Source organism: Cavia porcellus, unplaced genomic scaffold, assembly GCF_034190915.1.
Source record: "Cavia porcellus strain 051 isolate PalLab524CR breed Dunkin Hartley unplaced genomic scaffold, mCavPor4.1 scaffold_25, whole genome shotgun sequence".
Classification (NCBI taxonomy): Eukaryota; Metazoa; Chordata; class Mammalia; order Rodentia; family Caviidae; genus Cavia; species Cavia porcellus.
The window spans coordinates 25,735,622-25,758,435 of NW_026947508.1; the positions used below are offsets into that span (position 1 = coordinate 25,735,622).

At 41.0% G+C, this 22,814-nt stretch overlaps 2 protein-coding genes across 2 annotated transcripts in view; both read left to right on the top strand.

Annotated features, from left to right (window-relative positions):
- The first annotated feature begins 17,100 nt into the window (after positions 1-17,100).
- On the top strand, positions 17,101-22,732 carry LOC100725477 (toll-like receptor 12). The gene is given in 6 exon segments (XM_063235121.1): positions 17,101-17,568; positions 17,571-17,848; positions 18,641-18,808; positions 18,891-19,026; positions 19,029-19,079; positions 19,082-22,732. Coding segments are annotated over 6 exon segments (1,713 nt in total). The 5' UTR covers positions 17,101-17,180; the 3' UTR covers positions 19,774-22,732.
- Positions 17,710-22,814, top strand: part of Zscan20 (zinc finger and SCAN domain containing 20) — a 29,671-nt gene continuing 24,566 nt past the window's right edge. The window contains exon 1 of the mRNA XM_063236023.1: positions 17,710-17,848. The gene's annotated coding sequence lies outside the window, so the exon portion shown is untranslated. The remainder of the gene's footprint in view (positions 17,849-22,814) is intronic.

A 22,814-nucleotide genomic window follows, 5' to 3' on the forward strand; every position in this document is an offset into this window, starting at 1 on the left:
AATCTGATTTAAATTAAGGACTTTGTGACAGAGAGATTATTCTGAATTACTTAGGTGGGCCTAGTGTAATCACAGATACTTATAAGAAGGAAACATCAGGACCAGAGTCAGACAAGAAGACAGGACAGAAGCATCCATGAGATAATGTGGGGTCACAAGCCAAGGAATGTAAGAGGCCTTCAGAAGACAGAAAGGACAAAGAAATGGATTCTCCCCTACAGTTTCCACTCCAGAAGAAGTGCAGTTTTCTGACTCCACTATAGACTTCTGATTTTCAGGGCAATATAATAATATATCTGCACTATTTTAAACCCCTAACTGTGTGGCAATTTGTAGCAGCAATAATACAAAACTTATGAATCTGGGTATTATCTTAGTCTTTGAATCACATTAGAGATTGGTAAATAAGGAGTGAGTACCTTAAGGAGTCTAGAATGAAGAATAAAAGTCAGCTCAGGATCTGAGGAATGGTCATGAATTGTGTTTAGCATCTGTATTGTATACTTCTACATGTAGGGGAAGAAACCATCTCTCTAAATAATGTACCACTTCAACAGCACCTTGCTGTGGCTCTCCTCTGGGTGCAGAACCCAGCAGAGGGAGATCCACCTCATTATTCTTTTTGGAGTAAAAGGCAAGGGCCAGGATCAGGGCACCGGTGTTGATCCAAGTGGGGCGCAAGCAACAGTCCCATCAAGAGGCAGTCTAGGGCAAACAGTGTATCAGGAACACAGCCCACGTGGGCAAAAGCAGAGTGTGATGTCATCTGTCCTGCATGACATCAAGGGCATAGTGCAGGAGACAGCAGGAGGAGCAGCCCTGACTGGCCCAGACAATTCGGTGAGCCTTGAAGACACCTAGGAGCAAAGCAGCCTACAGTTCTGAGTTCCAGGCTGGGGATGGGTCAGCAAAATGTGTCTAAATGATAAGGTGGCTTCATTCCTAGGAATGAGGTCCATTGCCTCCAGTTTGCTCCTATAATACAAACAGAAGGAGACTGCTGAGTTAAATGTGGCCCCCTCCAAAGATATATTAGAATACTAGTTTCCCTAGGATCTCAGAATGTGACCTTTGAACTTAGGGTATTTAAACAAGTAAAATAGTTAAGATTAAGTTAAAGAGTGGGTCATAATCCAGTTCAACTGGCCTCCTTATAAAAGGGAGAAATTTGGACACAGAGATTGACCAATAGAGGGAAAACAATGTGAAGAGTCACAGAGAGACGACAGTCATCTATAAGGCAAGGAGAGGGACAGTTATCTGTAAACCAAGGAGAGGGGCCTGGAGCAGATATGCTTTACAGTCCTCAGAAGGAACCCGCCTTGCCCACACCTTAATCTCAGACTTCCAGCTTCCAGGACTGTGAGCTGATACATTTCTGTTGTCTAAATTGTGCAGTTTGTGGTAATTTGTCACGGCAACATTAGCCAACTAGTACGGAGACATTCTCTCCTGCTTCCTACAACTCCAGATGACTTAGGGGACTCAAGAGAGATGCTGGGTTGGGAATCATGAGAAGAACAAGGTACTGTTGGAGCTGAGGAAAGAAGCAGCTGTGCATGCCACGCCCAGCAGGGGAGCAGGGAAGCACCCACTGTCCTGGCCTCTGGCAATATGACTGCAGGCATCTGCAGATAACAGCTGTGCCCGGCCAGAGCAGCTGTGTGAAATTGGAAATCGGGCTTGGACGGACGGATAAGCTCTGCAGAAGAATGTGGAAGGACCCTGGGGTCAGCAAAAAAGCAGGGCCACTCATGTGCTGTGGGAACAGATTCATTTCTTAGCATAAGCGAGGTGTACCTTAGGACAATAAAACTCAGTAGGGGCACTTCATAAGGGACTGAAGATGACATGGTTACTGAAAGCCAATTTCACAAACTACACTGACTGTCTTAACTCCTCCCTTCTCTTCTCTTCCATCAGCCCTGGCAACGGCACCCCTCTACCTCCCCCTTCTATTTTCCAAGACTTCATTGCTTCAACTCCCTATTTCCTACCTGTTTCTGGGGAGTAGCCCCAGACCCTAAGCTTTTAGGGAAGGAGAAAAAAGGTCTTTGCACAGGAAAGTTTTAATTTTTCCTTAGATCAGATTTGGAGAAGTAAGCCTGTATTTATTAAGAAGGAAGAAGTATCTGGGAATCAAAGTGTCTGGGGCCCAGGGAGGAAAATGTATCTCAAGCAGAAGGGACAGTGTGGGAAAAAGCAGAGATGTAGTTAAATAAAACATGTTGAAAAATCCTATGGGTGGTATGAAGTGACGCACATGAGGGTCTGATAGAAGACTAGGTTAGAGGAAGAGAGGATCAAGCTATGACTGCAAGGCGTTCCACTGATGCTCCTTGGCATTCTGAAAGACTCAGAGGCTGCCCTGACCCTGAGATGACACCCTTTTCTAGAAGACTTGACTGAACTCACTAAATGAGCAGCTGAGAATGTCTACTGACCGATGTTCCACTTCTGTAGATGGTTTTCCAGTGTGCAAAATCCACTTACAACTTCCCAGTGTTCCAGATGTATAACACACACAAAATAGCGGCATTAATTTGGGCAGGGTTTGGCAGAAATTATCTCTGCTCTATTCATCATTAGTGGAGCATCCAGGATCATCTGGAGGGTTTGTTACTCACAGCTGTGAATGCTGGGGCTGAGCTGAAATCTACATGTGACCTCTCTTTGTGACCTGGGCTTCTTCTGAACATAGCAGCTGCCTTCCCAGGATGAGTGTTCTCAAAATGAGAGCCAGGTGGCAGTGTTGTTAACTTAGCGTGGATATCTAACTGTACTTCTGCTGAAGTAGAAGTCATTAGCTGCCAGTCACTGAGATCTTCTAATGTGCAAAGGGAGAGAGGAGTTAGTGTTATACTAAGATGCTGAAAAATTAAAATAATTGATTAAAGATAATGAACAAAAATAGTTACTTAAAAAGATAGTTATTAGTAATACTGTCATCATTCTGTACTGAGCTCATTACCCTAGTAACCAAGCACCAATCACATAGTTATAAATTAACTGACCGCGTCATTATGCTGTTCTGTAATGCGTCATCCCGCCCCCCCACCTTAGTAACCTGTGTGCTATGTCAACTTTTGTTCCCCTTGTAAGAGACAAATGATGCTGTGTCAGCCACTGTTCCCTTTATGAGAGACAAATGTTCCTGGAATTGGCAGACCAAGGGCTATGAGTTGGCTAACCACCTACTGCGGAATGCCTCTGACCTCAAGCAAAAGAGAACAAAGGCTCACCTTGTTTCTGTTTCTCATCACTATATTCTTAATGATCAATGAGCTAATCATAAATGAACTACAAAAATCAGTCAAAACTCTCAGCTGCACAGCTTTGCAAATTCCATCTGCACCGTGTCACTGGACCAGCTAAAATAAAAGTGCTTCTTCCTAAAAACGACATTGTTCTGCCCCATCTTTTCCATCTCAGGGGTTTTGCCCCATTTTTCATCTCAGGGACCTTTTTGGGGAAGTACAACAGTTAGTATCAATCTTTTGCTAGAAGGAGTGTCAAAAAACATTGCATATATGATTTAAGAGCAGCCTACTCTGGGAAGTAAGCTGGGTGATCATGGCATCCCAAAGAAGCTGAGTGACTTACCAAGATCACACAGCCACCAAGACCCAAAAGTAGGTCTAACCACAGCATGCCTACATGCACATGCATCACACGTGTGCATACACATATACATGTACACATGTGCGCATAAAGTGCCTCCTTTGCTTAGCACTTCACATTAACATTTCTCTTTTTTAGAGGTGAAGTTATTTATTTTGACTCATGGTTTCAGTCCATGCTCACCTGATTTTGTTGCTTCTGGCCTGGCAGAATATCATGGCAGGGAGTGTATGGAGCAAAGTGGTTTCTCATGGCAGACACGCCAGACACATACACACACACACACACACACACACACACGAGAGAGAGAGAGAGAGAGAGAGAGAGAGAGAGAGAGAGAGAGAGAGAAACAGAGACAGAGACAGAGAGACAGACACAGAGAGAGAGACAGAGAGACAAAAACAGAGAGCGACAGAGAGAGAGACAGACAGACAGAGACAGAAAGACAGAGACAGAGGAGAACTCCCAGCTCCCATCTAGTCCTTTTCAACCAGCTTTTGTTAGTGAAGAAATTTTTGGAGGGGGCCAGAGAGAGAGTGGAAATGAGAGAGAGAGAGAGAGAGAGAGAGAGAGAGAGAGAGAGAGAGAGAGAGACTGACAGACAGACTGACAGAAACAGAGAGATGGAGAGAGAGCTGGAGATAGAGATAGACAGACAGCTGGGTATGGTGGCATTAGTTTATAGTCCCATCACTGAGGCAAGAGGATCACCATGAGTTTGAGGCCAGCCTGGGCTAAGTAGTGAGTTTAAAGCCAGCAAGACACTGCAAAAAACAAGCAAACAAAAAACCAAAAACAATCAAACAACCAACCAAACAAAAAAAACCAAGGGGTGCTGGTGGGCAGGGACAATCTATATTGGATCTGTGTTTTAACTCCTTACCCATATTTATCACCATGGTTCAAATCAATGTAATCATGTACCTGATTTACTACAATAACTCGTCACCTACCGGTTTGTTTCTGTCCTCACTTATCTACTACCTCCTTACCATAGTAGCTTAAATGGTACTTTAATAGTGTAGATCAGATCGCGTCACTCTTCTGCTCCAAACTCTACAATGATCCCACTACTCTAGCAAGATAAAAGCCAAACAATGGTCTACAGGTTCCAACCTGACCTGCGTTTGCCCCCTAGACCTTTCTGGTTTTAACTTCTGCCACTTTCCTAATTCCCCCATCAACCATTCTGGCCTTCTGGCTTTCTTTGCAAAGAGGCCAGGCTAGATGAATTTAGTACCTGTTTACTTTAAAACATTGCCTGATGTCTCCCATTAGAATTAAACTCTATAATCTCAGAGATTTGATATTTGGTCAGTGCTTATTCTCCACTACGTACATTATGGCCCATAGTAGGCTGTCTTTTGTTGGATAAACAAATGAGAACCATAATTGTGCTCTTGCCAGCTTCTTATATTTCTAAAAGCTGCGTTGTGTGTGTTTATAGCTTTTATTACTTCACTATGATCCTCTTTAATTTCAAAAGATTTGGCCTTAAATTCTATTTTGTCTTGATTATTATTATTATTACTAATTATGGTGTTTTCATTGTTGGAAAGACCTCAAAATATTTTGTTTTGTCTTAGGTTCAAAGTCATTCTGTCTGCTAAGAAAATAAGATGGGAGAACAGAATTTCCCAATGGCCTAGAATTGTTTTATCTCAGACAAAAAGTTCCCAAAGAAGTGGTGACCGGCACGCAAAGCATCAGTTTGTACCATTAACTCATGGTTATTAACTGTAAAACACACAACAGAAGCAGACATATCTGCACAACAACTAAGCATCACAAACACAAACACAAAAATCCCCTCACAAATGGGCAGAGCTTACCAGACTAAGGGAATGCCTCTGGCAAAACAAAAGGGTGGAAATGGTGGCTTTTCTGATGAAGGTGGGTTGGAAAGAAAGAATTAAGAGGAGACCAGAGGAGAGGACAGAGAGGGAAGGGGAGGGAAAAGAAGGGGAGATGAGGTCAGGAGAGGAGAATGAATTTGACGGCATAGTAGAGGAAGGAGGCAAGCACCAGACCAGGCAGAGCCTTGTGGGTCAGCATCAGAAATTAAGTTTTATTCTAAATGTGCTGGGAACTACTGAAGGGCTTATGCAGGAGAGTGAAGCGATACGGTTTACATTTTCAAACCTCACTGTGGGCTTGGCATAGAGCATGGGTTTCAGGGGCAGGAAGTGAAGCAGAGAGACAAATCAGGAGACAACTGTCAGGGCCAGGCAAGAAGGGATGACCACATAATCTAGGAGCTTAATGAAGGGTTGGGGAGAAGAGAATAGATTCAGGAAGGGGTCTGATGTGGTGTCAACATGTCTCACTGCTATAGTAAGGATAAGGAAAGAAAGGAAGCAAGAGTGCTTTTCAAGTTTACGTACTGAGCAATCATGTAGACAGTGTTGTGCTGTGTATGTGTGGAAACTTCCTCTAAGGTAGAAGCACTTGGAGGGGACAGGCGGGGCAGGCATGATGTTACTGGAAATCGAGGATTGTTTTGGCCAAGTCTCAACTGCTTATTTTGATCTCCACGTGAAGATTGCAAGTCGGCAGTTGGACGTCAGAGTCTAGAGCTCACGTTGAGGGAGCTTGGGAGAATGTTTGTGTAAGTGGGAGAAGGGACAGAGTAAGGGAAGTGTAATTGGAGTAAAGGGAAGTAGCGAGAAGGCTGAAACCTGTTAATATGTTGGGAGTTAGCTTATGTTTCGATATTCTGGGTAGGATTTTGGTGAAGGTTACCCTGACTTACTCATGAAAGATATTATTTAAATTAAAGAACTGGTTAATTTTTTTTTAAAATTAACTTTATCAGTACCATTTAGATTTATGATAATCATATTCGTCTTAGGGAATTTGTGCCTGTGCCTGGCATTTCTTGCTCCTTTTTCCCCATTGTCATCCCCCTTCATCTCCTCTTCCCCTCCTTATTTACAAAGCTTTGCTTTCATTTTCTCCTTTTCTCATTTTTTCTTTTCCCTTCCTTCCTTGCCTGCACCCTGTCTCTATTTTCCTTCCCATTTGAAGGAACCTTTTGGTTCCTGTTATACCTTTTGGTTCTTATCTACACTTTCAATTTTGCACACCAAACAAACAATGCAATATTTACACAAGTGTGTCTGACTTATTTCTCTTAAGGGTATGGTCTCAAGGTGCATCCATTTACCTAGACATGTTTATCTTCTGTATGAATGAGTAGCCCTACATTGTTTAAAACACTCACTTCTTTGTTTGTTTACCGAGTGATGGGCATTTGGGCTATTGCCAAGATTTAGCTATTACAAACTGCTATTATAAACGTGAGTATGTATATATCAGTATGATATGATGCTTTTTAATTCTTTCAGGAAGATACCAAAAATGGGAATACCTGGGTTAAACGAGACCTCTAGTCCTGGTTTTTTGAGGAATCTTCACACTGATTTCCACAGTGGTCACACCAGTCTACATTCCTACTAACAATGGAGAAGAGTTTCTTTTTCCTCACAGCCCTGCCAGCATTTGTTATATTACATTGTTATATTACAGTGATACATGTGTACCCATGTTTATAGCACCATAACTCATAATAGCCAAATCTTGGAAGTGGCCTGTATGACAATTAAAAGATGAACAGATAAAAAATGTGGTATTTATATGCAATGGAATATTAGTCACAAAGAAGAGTAAACTTGAGTTGTTTGTAGAATAAAATAGACATTCAAACTTAAATATTGGAGTGTTTCTCTTATATGAGGAACCTAAAGTATAAATAGTTTAAAGAGAAAATAAAAGATAGATAACAGAAAATAGAGAGATTGAGCTTTTGCAAAGGAGAAGGGGATCCACAGATGGAGGGAGAGTGGAGGGAGAAGAGAAGGAAGAAGGGGAAGTGAAAAGAATTTAGATGCATTGTGGACATGTACTAACTATCCACAATGACTGTTATCATTGAATATACTAACCGCATCACATTACATTGCAATAATCTGTTTGTATCTCTCTCCCCATAGACTGTGGGCTCCCCAAGAGCAGAGACCATGACACAGATAGCTGTGTAAATACATATAAATACTGGGTGGTTGAGGTGGCTCTTTTTCCATCCCAGTCTTATGACTAATTGAGAAATGTGCCAAAAGCTGATATTCAAGACTATGTCTTAGAGTTTCAGATGTATGGGCTTCCTAAAGGTGAACTCCAGAATTTGTTTCATGCATTCAGTTAAAGACAATGAAGAGAACCTATAGTTTCTTCCTATGGGAAGGGTTTGTCAGTAAAACCCGAAACATGAAAGAACAGATTAAAATGTCTTCTCCAAAAGGGAAAGAAAGAGGAAGGCAGAGGCATACCTAGTTTGAGCTGTCTTCCTCAAACTTGTCATTAATACAGGTCCCACCTCCTCCCTGAGGATAGGTGATGGGGTGAAGGTCAGCCAGGGGTTGTACTGATGGACGTTCCTTCACATGGAAGAAGCATCAGTAGTAAGAAGCATTCTCCCCTAACTATGAATTCAGTGAATGTCGTACAGAGCAGTAGGTACTTACCATCTTTTTTGGCTGTCAAGCCGTGACTATCCAAGTCATATTCTATGTTTCTTTTAGGGGTACAGGGTTCACTCAAATGTAAGGAAGCAAGGCTTTCTTTTCTATAAAGAAGATAAAAAATGACAAAGTCTTGCCTTTTCAACTTCCTGAGCTGTAGTGCAAATTCGTGGATAAGTAATCACCAATCAGGTGCACCTGAGGCTGAGTTTAAATTTTAAGATCTGACTTCAAAAGGCAGGAATCAAGGAGACGCTCTAATAATGAGACAGAGAAAGAGGAAGGTAGTGACACCTGGGTTTTAGTCTAGCAGCCATTCCAGTGTAATTTCTGGGAGACTGTCAGGACACATTAGCCTCAGTTGCAGCAGAAGTGATGTCCCCAGGTCAATTCTGTAGCATGAGTTGGGGTATTATTTCTGGCTGTGTGGTGATTAGGTCTGGTTCTCAATCTCCCTGAAAATTCCATGAGCTAACAGATATTCTTTTTACAAGTATATTTTCTGCTTTAAACAATTAAGAGTCATGTTCTATTGCATATCAACAAACCTTGAATGAAGCAGAAATTTGTATACAGAATTGTTAGTGATTATGGGTCCTCAGGAAAACAGTAGTCTGAGGATTGAATATTTTGGCCTGTTTGAAAAACCCTGCTGTTAATGATAGCCCTCTGACAGATTAAGCATACACTGGTGAAACCATTGATAAATCAAAACTTTTAGCCACCTAGAATGAAATGTTATTAAAAGCAGGCTCTAAGGTTGAGGGATCATTGCTATGTGCCAGTGTGACACAAAGATGTCAAGGGCTATGAGGTGGCTGGTCACTTCTAACTATGTTGTATAAGCTCATATCCTAACTCTTTAGCTCAGAAGTCTACCTTGCTATGACTATTATTTAAGAATCTCAGATTTCTCACAGAGGTAGGAACAAAGGAGTTCCGATCACCAGAGCCTGGAGCCCAGAGTCAACCAGTGGAAGCTGGGAGTATGGCAGGCTGTTATGCAGTATTTGGAGCCATGGAAGGGTTGCTGCAGATGCCACTAAAGCAGAGGAGGGGAAGAACTATCTAGGATTCTCCTTTTCTCCTCCAACCTCTATGCAAAAGTCAGAAAATATAACTTTTAGTCATCAGATTGCATGTAATACTACAAAGGAGAAGGGGAAGAATGAATCTGAAAAGCAGGAAAATCATCTTGGGAGTCCAGAGATGTAGAACTAAAGATCCCAGTACACATGGAAGGCAATTACAGAGTCAAATCTAAAAAGTAAACAAATAGAGTTATATTGATTCATATTTGCAAAACCCAAGGAACAAATGTGGAAACAGACTCTGAGGATGCTAGACCAACAAGGGAATAGTATAATTTTAGATTGTACTGAATTTGTCAATAAGAATGCATTTTCTAGAGAATCTTAATTCTTTAGGCTAATTTGAGTACCCAAAGGGTTCTAACCATTTGCTTAATTGGTTGGCTGAAATTTGGACTAGACAATGATTTACAAAATAAAGTTAAGAAACTAAAATTCCCTGCTGTTAAATAAGGGGAAGACAGAAATACTGAGTAAATTTCTGTATGAAGTGTTTTTCTTATTCCCAAACAATATTCCCAGAATAGACCCAAAAGACAATCCTTTGTGAAGGTATTGACAAATACATTAGCAATAGGAGGGGCACTATCACATTTGAAAAACATTGTTGTGGCTATTCTCTGTGATGCTAGGGCCACAATAGTAGGGCACTATAACTGAAAAGAGGCCCCTGATTTCAACAGGGATAGCAGAATTCCTAGGGTGATCGACTCCAAGTAGTAACACTTAGCTAGCAGAGGCAAGATGGGTATTGTTACTAAATAGGAATAGGAAAGGTGCTATAATAACAAACGCCCTTTGCCTATCTATTGACAAATTCCTTTCTTTTAGTAAAGTTCAATATAAACCCTTTACCAAATAAAGTAAAACCAATCATTTTTGGTTGCCCTCCTCCCCCGTTTGTTCAATGGGTTATTTTCCTCTGGCTGTTCTCAAAACTTCATCAGTTATTTTCTTTCTTTGCTTTTTTTTTTTTTTTTTTTTTTTTTTTTTTGTCTTTTTCGTTTTTATCGGTACCAGGGATTGAACTCACGACTGCCTGCTTGCAAGGCAGGCGCTTATGCCGCTGAGCTAAATCCCCAGCCCCTCATCAGTTATTTTCAACACTTTGATTATGCCATTGTTTTTATTTCCAGCTACAGTTTTATTGTGTAAGGTGGATAATGCTGCCAGCAGATTGATGACGTTATTTTGACCGGACCTAGAACAGTTCTTGGTGCTGTCCCTGGAGATAACTAAGCAATCAAATTGCCCCGAGTTTGTACAGTAGCATCCCATGCCTGTGGGCCTTGGTGTCTTCTCAAAATGTCCAAGGAGTTTTGAAGAATGTCTTTATTGCTTCCATTAAGGTTTTCCATAGTCTTCTGATACCTTTGCTTCTTGAGGCTGGAATCAGCCATTTCTGCAAGGAGACTTCATGTAGAAAAGTGGCCTTTGGACACTAAGGTTTTATACTATAAATTCTGATTCCTATCTAGTGCTCGCTCTATGTATGTATGTATGTATGTATGTATCTATCTATCTATCTATCTATCTATCTATCTATCTATCTTCTATCAATCTATCTAGAACGCAATGACTACATTTATCACAGGGAGTTGATACATGAACATAACACATCTTAGATCTTCTTTGGTTTTATCTTCCTTAGGATTTCTTGAAATTCTTAGTGCTGTGGGTTTATGCTTTTCATTAAATTCTGAAAAGTTTTGATTCTTATTTCTTCATATCTGTCCTCTTTGTTTCTGTAAGATTCTAATTACACATACATTAGACTTTTTTATTGTTAGGGGTGATTTTATTTTCACAAAAACAACATGAAAAACATAAATCTTTCATTTTTAGTTAAAAGAATCAAATTGTGACCTAATTCCTTGTTTTTTGGGAATGCTTAGTATGTACATTAGACTTTTTTGATACTGTCCTAAAGGTGACGAGGTCTTGTTCATTTTTTCCCAGTTTGTCTTTTTGAATCTCACTTAAGATAGTTTCTATTTCTAGGTCTTTAAATTTACTAATTATTTCTCTCTGCTTTAAATTTTATTCAGTGAAATTTTAATACTAGGTATTGAATTTTTCAGCTCTGAGTTTATTTAAAATTTTTTTCCTTTCTTTTCTCATTATATTTATACTTTCCTTTAAATCACTGAGCACATTGAATATGTTCACACTAGTTTATTGCTTCTGATAACTCCATCACCTTTCATTTCTGAGAATATTAATAGTGATCCATATTTTTCTTGGTTATATGTTCATTTTTCTGCTTTTTCATGCCTTATAGTTTTGATTAGATTGTAATGTAAAGGTTACATTACAAACAAGCTAGGTTTTGTTGTTTCACTTTACATTACTGAAGTATTTTTAGACAGTCATTTGTTGATTACCATGATAATTCAAGACTTTCTTTCAAGCCTATTCTGTAGATTAATTTCACCCTATTGCTAAGGTGTCACCTAGTGTTCCCCATTGAATGCTCTGGGTGTACAATAAAGTCCTTCAGATCTGGTTAGTGAGGCTTACCCACCTCCCAGTTTGAGCTCTGAAAATTATTAATCTTACAGCACTCCAGTAGTTATTCTTTACTTAGTCTTACGGAGTTTCATCCTAGACATGTGATCAACTAAAAATCTAAAAGGAATTCATGCAGATTTCTAGAGTTCCTTCTCTTCTTTTGCTCTATACTCTGACCCATCAATTGCAGTTGTTTTGACCCTCTGTTTTCTCAGAGACTGTTGTGCTGTGCTTCCTTCTTTCTCTGTGCTGGGGATCAGTAAATACCTATCAGTAGAAAATCAGGGCAATGGTAGAGCTTGCCTGGTTTTTCTCCCATCTCTCATGGATGATCATCCTATATTGCATGTGGTTACAATATGTCCCGTCCAAAATTCAGATGTTACCAATGTGATAGAATTAAGTAGGCTCTGTAGCAGGTGGTGGATAGATTGTGTTAGCCTGGAGTTTAGCTACATCTGCCCAACTTGGTACTGGACCCAGAGAAACAATTTATCTCTCCAAGAGTAACTTCCAGCTTCTCCTTCTCATTCCAGAAATAAACCTCATACTCCATTTTTGAGCATGTGCTGAGCCCTCTCCAATCTCAAGACTCCACAGCCACCCAAGCCTCTACCCCCAGCTCCCAGGAAATCTTTCTGTTTCCTGTTTTACATAAGCAGATGCTCCTTCAAATCAGCAGTTGATATGTCATTTTGCCCACCTCCCAAACTTCTTCTCCCAGACAACTGATAAAAGTAGTGCCACTTCTTTGTTCTTGCTGAGAGCTGCTCTGTCCCTTTGAATCTCTCCCATGCCCACATTAAAGGCCTCCTTCTTCCTCATCTCTCTCATTTTCTCTGTGCCACTTCAGATTGAGTGCCAAAAATACTTAATCAGTGAAAAGACCATAAAGTTCCCTCCTTTGTGAATGAGATCAAGGCCCTTATAAAAGAAGCATCACGCAGTGTTCAGCCTTCTTTCCCTTTTGCCTTCTACCATATGATGACACAGTGACCCGCCTCTCTTCTCTGGAGCACGCACCATCTTGGTACCATCTTGGAAGTAGAAAGCAGCCCTCACCAAACAACCAAGCCTGCCAGTGCCTTAAACTTCTCAGCCTTCAGACTATAAGAAATTAACTTCTGTTCATTATAAAATGTCTAGATTGCGATATTCAGCAGTACAAATTGACTAAGATAAATTCTTGGTCATTTCACACATTTGGTCCTGCTTTATAGTTGTTCATGGTAGGAGAGTTTGTTCGGTGTGAGTTACAGCATAATGGGAAAAATAGGAGTCTTTTTTTTTTTTTAAGCTGTTCCTTTTGTAACCTTTTGAGGCTGTTGCCTGGTTCACTAATTTTCATTTTTTGTTATTTGATATCTAATTCAGATGTTTAAGGTTGTACGTTTCCCCAGAAGATTGCTTTAACTTTATCCTACCAGTTTTGCTATGTAGTTATTTTTCTTATGGTTCAATTAAAACATTCTCTAGTTTTATTATGGTTCCTCCTTGGCCCATAGACTATTTCCACAACTAGAAAGTATTTTTAAGGAACAGATAAGGAAAGAGACAACCTAACTCTAATCCTAATCCTAACCACAACTATGACTCCTTTGGTGAGCACATATATTGTAAATGCTTTTATGTATGGTTTATCTTTTTTACTGGTTAAATCATAGTTTTTAATGGAGACAATTTCTTAATTTTAATAGAGTCCAATTATGAAAACAATTTTATGGATAATAATTTTTGTGACCTACTTAGGAAGTTCTTGCTTATCTCAAGACCATGAAAATATTCTTTTTTCACCTAAAAATTATCGTTTTATTTTTTCTTTAGGCTTATGCTGTATCCTAAGCCATTTTTTAAAAAATTGTTTTTATTATTTTAAAATATACTTTATTTGTGCCCATTAACTTACAAGATATTGGTTTTCAATGTGGTATTTTTGATACATGTGATGGTATATGTTGATCATATTGATATCCCCATTATCTTCTTATTTTTACCTTTTTTATTTTAAAGAGGGTAAAATTAAACATAACAAAGCAGATCATAAGAAAACAATTTAAGAAACAGAGCAAGACCACTGGAGATCTTCACTATCTATCATATTGTCTCTTGTTTTCTTCCAAATAGTTGTCCATATCTTCACATACAGTGAATTCATAACGAACAAAATAGTATTAAACTGATCAGAACAGGATAATGAAGGCATTTTAGGTCTTCAAGACCAGACAATAGGGAAGTCAACAATGGCTGCCATAATGTCTCTCATTCTCTTTGAAATAGCTGTTCATATCTTTATGTATGTAAAATTAAACAAAACTAAACAAAATCAAAATTCAAATTAAACAAAAGAAAACAGACTAATATCACTCTGAAAAAATAACAGTATTGTTAGATTTTGTATCATGATGCTATAGAATCAGCACTGGGTATCATAGGGTCTCTTTTTCTTCAGAGTATGTGTTCATTACATTGTGCATTATATAATCAATTCTTATAAACTGTTTAGAAGTTCTACACATGCATGAATCTCTACATGTATGCCTATCCTTTCTGTATTAGAGGGAGAAACAAATCAAAACAAGACAACAAAACAAATTCCTAGAAAAATATAAAATGAATAAGATATAAAATCACAATAATAGGTGATCTACAGTAGTTATTATGATGTCTCTTGTTATTTTCAATAGAATTGTCTGTATCATCAGGCATAGGATAGTTGAACATAGCAGTACATAGCAATATTAATAAAAACAAAACATTAGAGACACTATAGGACCTCAAAAGCAGTTAATAATCAAACCGGAATGGATATCCTATTGAATCTCGTTGTCTTCAGAGTAGTTGCCTCTACTCTCAGACTTGATACTACCAAGCATACCAGATTTGAATAAAATCAGTCATGACAAAACAGTAATTTAACAAACCAGCTTTAAATAAGATCAGCCATAGTAAGACAGTGTAAGTAACACAGGGCTTTAGTTTAAGTTAATAGAAAATTAAGGATAGTTATCATAGTATATCCTGCTATGTTTGGAATAGCGATCTGTGCCCTCAAATCTAGTATGAATAGAAAGACTGGAACAGAATAAAATCAAACTAAACAGAGCAATAAGACTAATGTGGCTTTTAAATCCTAATACACTATTAACAATGTTCTCTGCCTTCCTTTTTTAGGCAATTCCTCCCCTTTCACTTTCTCAGGGTGCTTTGTACATTTTGGGTCCCACTAACTCCTTTAGTTTTTAGATTAGTGGGCAACTCGTTATCTACTTAAGTGGTTCTGAATCTTTTTACCCCTGAGGTTGATCTTGAGCTTTACCTACTAAAGCCTCAAGGTTTTCCTTCCTTATAGCTGAGTAGTTCTCCACTGCACAAAAGTGTCATGACTTTCCAACGTGTCTGCAGCTGCTGCATGAGCTCCCATTACCTTTTCATACACTGAATTATCTTTGATGAAGATGCATGGACTTAAATAGGCATCATTTTACAAATCAGGTGACTAAATATGATTAGTTTTGTTTCTGTATTGTATTCTACTCCATTTATCTATAAATCTTTGTGCCTTATTTATTTTACTTTACTTTTTTTTTTTCAAAGTTCCTTTTCTAACCCTCTGCTGCCAGTGTTTGTGTTTTTGTTTTGTTTATCCCTCCATCTCTACTTGCTCCCCTCCATTGTGCTGACTTCAGGGAAGTTGACCTGAATGGATTACATTAAAGTCTGATTCTGGGACCAGTGGAGTACCTTGGGAAGAGGTTATAGAGAGTGAGGAAAAATCAGGACATTTAAGCTTCTGTTTTCTGTCCTATGAGGTTCCCTCCAGTTGGTTTTGTGACTTCACCAAATGTCTCTGCTACTCCCAAAGCAGCAAAGCCTACACAGTTTCTCTCTTGGATTCTGATAACTCCTCCCCAAAATTATCTCTTCAGTTTTAGAATAAGTGATGCTCCTATGCCTGCTAACCCTGCCCGAGTATCTGAATTGTCCCTTAGTAACTCCATACCTGATAATATATCCTTTGCACACAAAATTCTTATAAGATCCTAATTTGAATGCACTGTTGTCTATTGAAACCCTAATTAATTGTATTGGTATAGTAGAGAATATTAAAAGATGCATCAATTATTCAGCATTTTTGCTAAGTATTCTTTAGTTTTAATAGGAATTCTAGAATTCAATAGAAATTCTGGGCAAACAATCATAGCACTTTACATATGGCAACTTTTTATATTTTTTCCTTTTTTTTTTCCCTAAGACTCACTAAGGTCTTTCCTAAGGGTCTCACTATGTAGTTCAGGCTGGCCTTGGGCTCACTATGTAGCCCAGGCTGGGCTTGAACTTGCAGTGATCCTGCTTTCTCAGCCTCTGGAGTGCTGGGATTACTGGATGCACCATCATGCATGCAGCCTGGTTTCTTCCTTTAAAACACTCTTAAATTCTGTTCTTTTTATTTCTTATTTTCTTAGTTTAAGCTTCCATTATAATGGCTGACCAGAAATAATTATAGTTGTCTTGATTTTAAGTTGAATGCAACAAGTTGTTCACTGTTAAGCATAAAATATATTGTAGATCTGTGATAGGAACCCTTTGAAACTCAAGGAATTCTTCTCTTTGCTATTTTTTAAAATTATAAACAGATTTTGACTTATATTAAGTGTTTTATTGCATTGTTTGAGGTAACTATACAATTCTTTTCTTTTTCCTCTTTCTTCTTTCCCTTGGGTTCTGTTAGCGTATGTCAAAGATAAGGCCATGGAGACTTTCATTTCTTGCCCCAGCATAGAAGAGGCATAAGAATTCCTTAGTATTCTCAAGCGAAGCTTCAGCTTTTTGGAATTTTTTGTGTGAAGCATTACAAGATGTCTACAGTAGCATAATGTTGATATACTATTTTGTTTACAAAATTCTGCTCGTTTATTTGTTTAAGAGCTCTTTTCCTCTAGGAGTTAGAGAAAGATGGAATAAAGGAAGTGATGCAGAGAGAAACCCATTCCATTTGTAATTTTCAGTGATCCTGTGAGGCTGGTGTTAGTATGCCCGAGGCTCAGAGAGATGAAACGCCCTACACAGGATACTGGCAGAGAAATAGCTTGGCTCTCTGGCTTGAAATCTTACACTTAGAAACATTGCTTGTTTTCTCACTATAGAGAAGTGAGATTTGGGCCCTACTACTAAGTGTAGTTCTTCTCCCTGACCTCAGCTATAAACATACCCACCTATTTCCCCACCCATCTGTTCAGTTCCCCAGCAGTTCAACCATCAGGAAGTATCGTGGTTCTCTACTCTGCTCCCAGACCTCCTGCACACACTGGGACTCCTGCCACTGCTGTGAGTACTGCATGTGCAGAGAGGTAGGTGGCCCTAGGTTCCTCTCTGAGAAAAGGAGAGGAAGTGAGACAGGCTGCAGTTTCACTTCTCTGTGAAGCAAACTGGAGCCATAATGGGTAGGCACTTGCTGCTGTCCGGTCTGCTCCTAACCCTTCCTCTGACTGCAGGCTGGAGTGCTTCCAGTTGCCTGGTGACAGAAGGTTCCCGCCTGCCCCTGGTCTCTGGCTTCTATGGAATCTGCTCTTTGGACCCTTGGCTGCTCCTCCTTGTTTCATGCAACTCAGTGACCAGTGTGACACAGGCATTGCAAGCTGTGCTTCCAAAGGTGGAGGGGCTCTGCCTCTTTGGTTCTATTTCTATTCTCCCCCAGGATGCCTTCTCTACCTTGCCTGGGTTCAAGGCCCTGGGGTTGAGCCTGCATCTCACCCAGCTCCTGCCAGGAGCTCTCCAAGGATTGGGACAGCTTCAGAAACTCTCTTTCATATCTTCTCTAAAAGGGAATACCTCTTTTTGATTCCTTTTTGCGACCTGAGATCTCTCCAGAAACTCCAATTCTTAGGCGTCTGCCTGGACAGGAATTTGAGTGTCCAATTGCCTACCAGTCTACAACAGCTGGCTATCAAGTACGATTGCCTTCAGGATGTGGGAGAGTTGGCTGACATCTTCCCAGATCTGGTATATGAGCCCTCCTCTGGGGATGCCTGGACCCTGGACATGTTGGATCTGTCAATGAGCAGGAAGCTGAAAGTGGACAGCCCTGGGGCCCTCCAGGGCCTCAAGGTAAGGACTCTATACCTGGACCACACAAAGATGGAGGTAGCTGCAGTGGAGGGACTAGGGCTTCAGAGGCTCAGTGCTCTGTTTATGACATTCACTAACATGGCTGAGCTTCCTGCTGATATAGTGGCCCATTTTGAGCTGCAAGAGCCGAATTTAGAAAACAATAAAATAAGGGACACAGCTCTGGAAGCTCTGGCTTCCTGCCACAGCCTGAAGGGCTTGAATCTTCAGTCTAATAACCTCAATAAGCCGCCCGTAGGTTTCCTGGCAGCCATGACCAGTCTTCAGAGACTAAATTTGGCCCATAACCAGTTACAGAGTGCCACCCTGTGCGCTAATGAGACAAAAGCTGTATCAGGACAGTGCACCCTGAATCTGTCCGTCAATCGGCTGCGTAGCCTGCTCCCAGCCTCCTTCTCCTGCCTGCCCAACCTGCAGGAGCTATTCCTTCAAGGAAGCTACCTGGTTTTTTTGGATGGACAGGTATTCTAGGGTCTAGGGAGGCTAGAGATCTTAGATTTGAATAAAAATCCATTAGTAGAGCTGAGTGAGGGGTGGTTGAGTTCTCTGCCTTCACTGACCACCCTCAATCTGCTGGACAACCGAATTTTGCTGAACACAATCTGGGGCTTCGGGGATCAAGAGAGTCTGCACAACCTAAGACTACAGCTTTCTTTTTCTTCTCCTGGGATGACAGTGTCTTTGTTCACAGTGCTGACCAGCTTGGAGCTCCATGCTGGCTCAGGCACAAAGCACTGGAAGTTGTTGCCTAGTGTATTTCCATTCTGGCAGACTCTGACTTTAAAAGACTGGGGGCTGCAGCTGGGGATCCAGAACATCTTCAAGATCTTCCCTTCCCTTCGTCAACTTTTCCTGCTTGGCAGTAGTTTGGAGGCCGTCTGCTCCCAGAACACCTCTAGCTTCTTCCTCTGGCAGCTCCCCAGGCTCCATTCCCTGAGAGTATGGGGGGACGGGGGATAGGCGCACAAGGGGGAATAGCCTTGAGGAGTTGAAGCTGGAGGCCCTAAGATTCATCTCACAGCCCCGTCCAGTGTGGCTCGAGGAGCTGGTGGGTGAGCTGCCCAGGCTTCAGGTGTTGCATCTGGTTAACATGGGGTTGGAGACATTGTCAGGTTCTGCTTTCAAGGGCTTCAGCAGTATTTAGATCTTAATGCTAGACTAGAGAATAAGCTTGTTCTGGATGTCAGCCTGTGGGAATATAGTCCTCAGATGTCCAGTACATGTACATTCTGTCTTCATCCTTGGCCTGCCAGTGTGCCAATGCCTGGGTAGGACTGTGGCTGGAGCAGTCCCCCAGAATATACACATATGTATCAAGAAAGCCTCTATGCCACTTGAAAATAGGAAACAGGTCTAAGAGTCTTCTTTCCCTCTTTCTCTGGAGTCACTGCTCTAAGACCTTGAAACTGGAACTGTTTTTGGGCAGCTTTACCTTGCTGCTGCTAATCTCCTTGCCTCTCCTCCAGGAAGCCAGGAACTCCTGGGTCTTCTATCTCCAGGCCTTGTTCAGGACTTGGTTCCAGAGTCTGAGAGGTCAAAGGGATGAGGGCAAGAGGTTCCTCTATGAAGTGTTTGTGTCCCATTGCAGGAAAGATCAAGACTGGATAATACGGGAGCTGCTGCCAGTTCTGGAGGGCTGCTCTCCCATTGAACAGGGACTGCACCTCTGCCTCCCTGAGCGAGATTTTGAGCCAGGCAAGAATGTGGTTGATAATGTGGCAGACAGCATAGCAGGCAGCCGTGTAACACTCTGTGTGCTAAGTCATAAGGCCCTGCACACACCTCACTGCCACCTGGAGCTTCGCCTGGCCATTTCCCTCCTGCTGGCTTCCCTGCACCCCCCAGCGCTGCTGCTGGTCTTCCTGGAGCGCATCTCTCCTCACCCCCCCCCCCCACTACCATAGACTGGCCTGGCTGCTCCACTGAGGAAACTACTGCTTGTGGCCCAAGCAAGACTAGAAGGAGGCTTCTGGGCTTGGTTGAAGAGTAGTCTGGAAAAGCTTGGGTTAGGGCCGGGCAGGGGTACATGTGTCAGAGGGTAGGGGCAGAAAAAGCAGGCATGCTGGCCAGGAGAGAATGGACATGGGTATGAGTTGATAGGTTGAACTCAGTTTTCAGGAGGGGTGCTGTGCGTGCAAGGAGGATCAAATGCTGGGAACACAGACTTTGGGGATGTTCCAGTGCTGAGTGAGAAAACTGGGGGATGGCAAGTGGCCATGTGGTATGCTATGTGATCTCATTTATCTACGAAATGCATGGCTTGATGAGATTTTGTTTTAAAAAACATTGGTGACTCAAAGGAGGCAGGCGGTAAAGGGACTACTGAATCACAGAACTTGAAGCCCAGAGCAAATAAGGCAAGAGGGATTCATGAGGCATGTGGGGGAAGGCAGGAAGGTGGGCTCTGGGAGGGTGCTCCTAAACTGTAGAATCTGGGACATGGCCAAATTCAACCATGTCTTTAAAGGATAAAGGATTCCTTCTGTGATCTGGGGTTATAGAAAGGTTAGTGGCTGAGGATCAAACAGCTGGCCAGAAGACAGACTGATCCCCCTCGGTTGGAAATATAAATCTGCATTCACATTTATCACACTTTTGAGCGTGATAGCAATACTGTCATTCTGAACACTCTTCTGAAGACTGCCTTTCCCCTGGGAACTTCCTAAGCAACCCTAAAGATTCAGCTCACCCATCATTTTCTCTAGAAACCTTCCCTGCCCTCCAGACTTAGATAAACTGTTCCCCTGGGCTCTCTCAACTTCCTGCATCTCTCTGTTGCAAAGGGCAGACCTGAGAGCCCTTAGTGCAGTTATTTCCAAAGTGAGATGCACAGGGTGATCCATTGGGCTTAAAAAGAAAATGTTACAACTTTTATTTCTCTTTTAAAAGTCTTACCTCGTTCTAAAACTAGACTGTCTGCTTTGTAACTGTGTGGCTTTGGCATGTTACTTTATTTTTGTCCCTTAGTTTTCTGTTCTGTAATAAGGAAAAGCATTACACCTTCCCCAAAAGGATTTTGTGAGGATTAAATCAGCTAATACGTCTAAAGCACTAACAGCAGGACCTAATTGTGTCTATAAATGTTCAATAAATATATATGTACTATAAAATAAGTAAATACACAAATGATGGAGATATATGCTTCAAAACTCAAAGGAGTACTTGACTGGGAAAGTTTTACCAGACTCTGTTGCTTATTTCTGAATGACACTGGCCAGGGCACTTTGCATCTTTAGAGAGTTTCTTAGTTTTTCTCTTCAGTAAAACGCCAGGCTTTATTAACAGAAAGGCTAAGGGAATCCACAGAAAATTCCACGTTAGCCATAGGGTGAGGGGCGCCCTCTTGTGTTCTAATGGTGTTTTTCTTTTTCCCTACTTGGTCCACTTCTACCCCTCCTTCAAGTCAGCTTGAAGTAGAAATCTTTACCTGACTCTGCAAAGCTGCCTTCCCAACTTTAGAGCCTGACACTCTCTCAAATGTCTCCAACGCACTTAGCACCCCATATATCTGCACTCTCTCTCCCTTCCCAAGCCCTGTCCTCTTTCTGTCTTTGGTCTCATGAAGTATCAGAGAGATCTTTGCAGGTACATCCCAAGGGTTCAAACTCTGCCACTTACTGCCTCTGTATTCTTGAGGAAGTCACTTTCTCTCTCTAAGCCTCACATTCCCTCTTGGTAAATTGGGGGTAAAAACACTAATTTCAGGGCTTTTGTGAGACTTCAACAACAAGGAACATTAATAGGTTACTATTAGGTTTACTCAGTAAAATCACATTAGCTGTTACTATAAATTGGATGAAACATGGTTTATAGAAGAGAAGGAATTCAAACTGGGTTATTAAAATTAAGATACAAATTTCTCTTGATTTTAACACTAGCCATCATGTCGAGGGACTTTACCATATGCTAGACACTGTCAATTACTCAAAATCTTATAGCCATTAATAAAATTATTGGAGGCAGTGGTTACACATACGCTAAACTCATTATATACTTCTGTTATTCCTCTCAGCAACAAACTTACCAGGAAGATACTATTATCATTTCTATTTTCCACATGAGGAAACTGAGGTACAAAGAGGTTAAGTGATTTGTTCGAGCTTTCGTGATCAATACGTGGGCAAAGTGCATTTCCTGATTGAAATAAGTCTCAGACAACAAGGACTCCAGAGACTATGTTTTTACTATATCATCTAATTTAATCTTTACAACTCCCTACAAAGTAGGTTTGGTTATACTACTTGCATTTCATAGGTGAGATAATCGGAGACATAACAATGCAATAGTCTTTGGCCACACAAGTAGGAAGTAGGTGGGTCAGAGTTTGGATCCATGTGACTACAAAATCCACATTATCAACCCCATATTACATTGCTCCTACCTCAAAGTATTCACAATGGCAATAGCATATTATAAGATTTTTTTTGTAATAATGATTCACATTCTTCTAATACCCACGAAGTGTTAAGTGCTGTATAAACTGATTTACATAATTGCTAGCATTTATCGCATATTGTTAGGATGGGGCCTTGAATGAACTGTTTTAGGATTATCATGTCATTTGCAACTTCACCAAAAGCCAGTGACATGGATGCTATAATTGTCTTTATTTTTCAGAAGAGGAAGGAGAGGGTCAAAATTCATCCAAATTCATGCAATTCAGCTGTAAGCTGGAAATTAAAGCTGCAACTATCTTCCGGTCTCCTCCCTCCACTCTGGTCACCTCTAGTCTCCCTTTTTCCTATATCTTGTTTCTGCTCTGGCTTCTCCAGGCTTACTGAGTTCTCGGCCATCCCTCAGTAGGCTCCGCCCCTTCAGCATTGGTGTCCGCCCACTGGGCGGTGCCGTTATTACGAAGCCAACGGAAGGGGTCTTGATAGCAACAGGCCGCGCCCCACGTGTCGAACCCGTTTTGATTCGTTCCAGTGCCAGAGCTGTGGGAAAA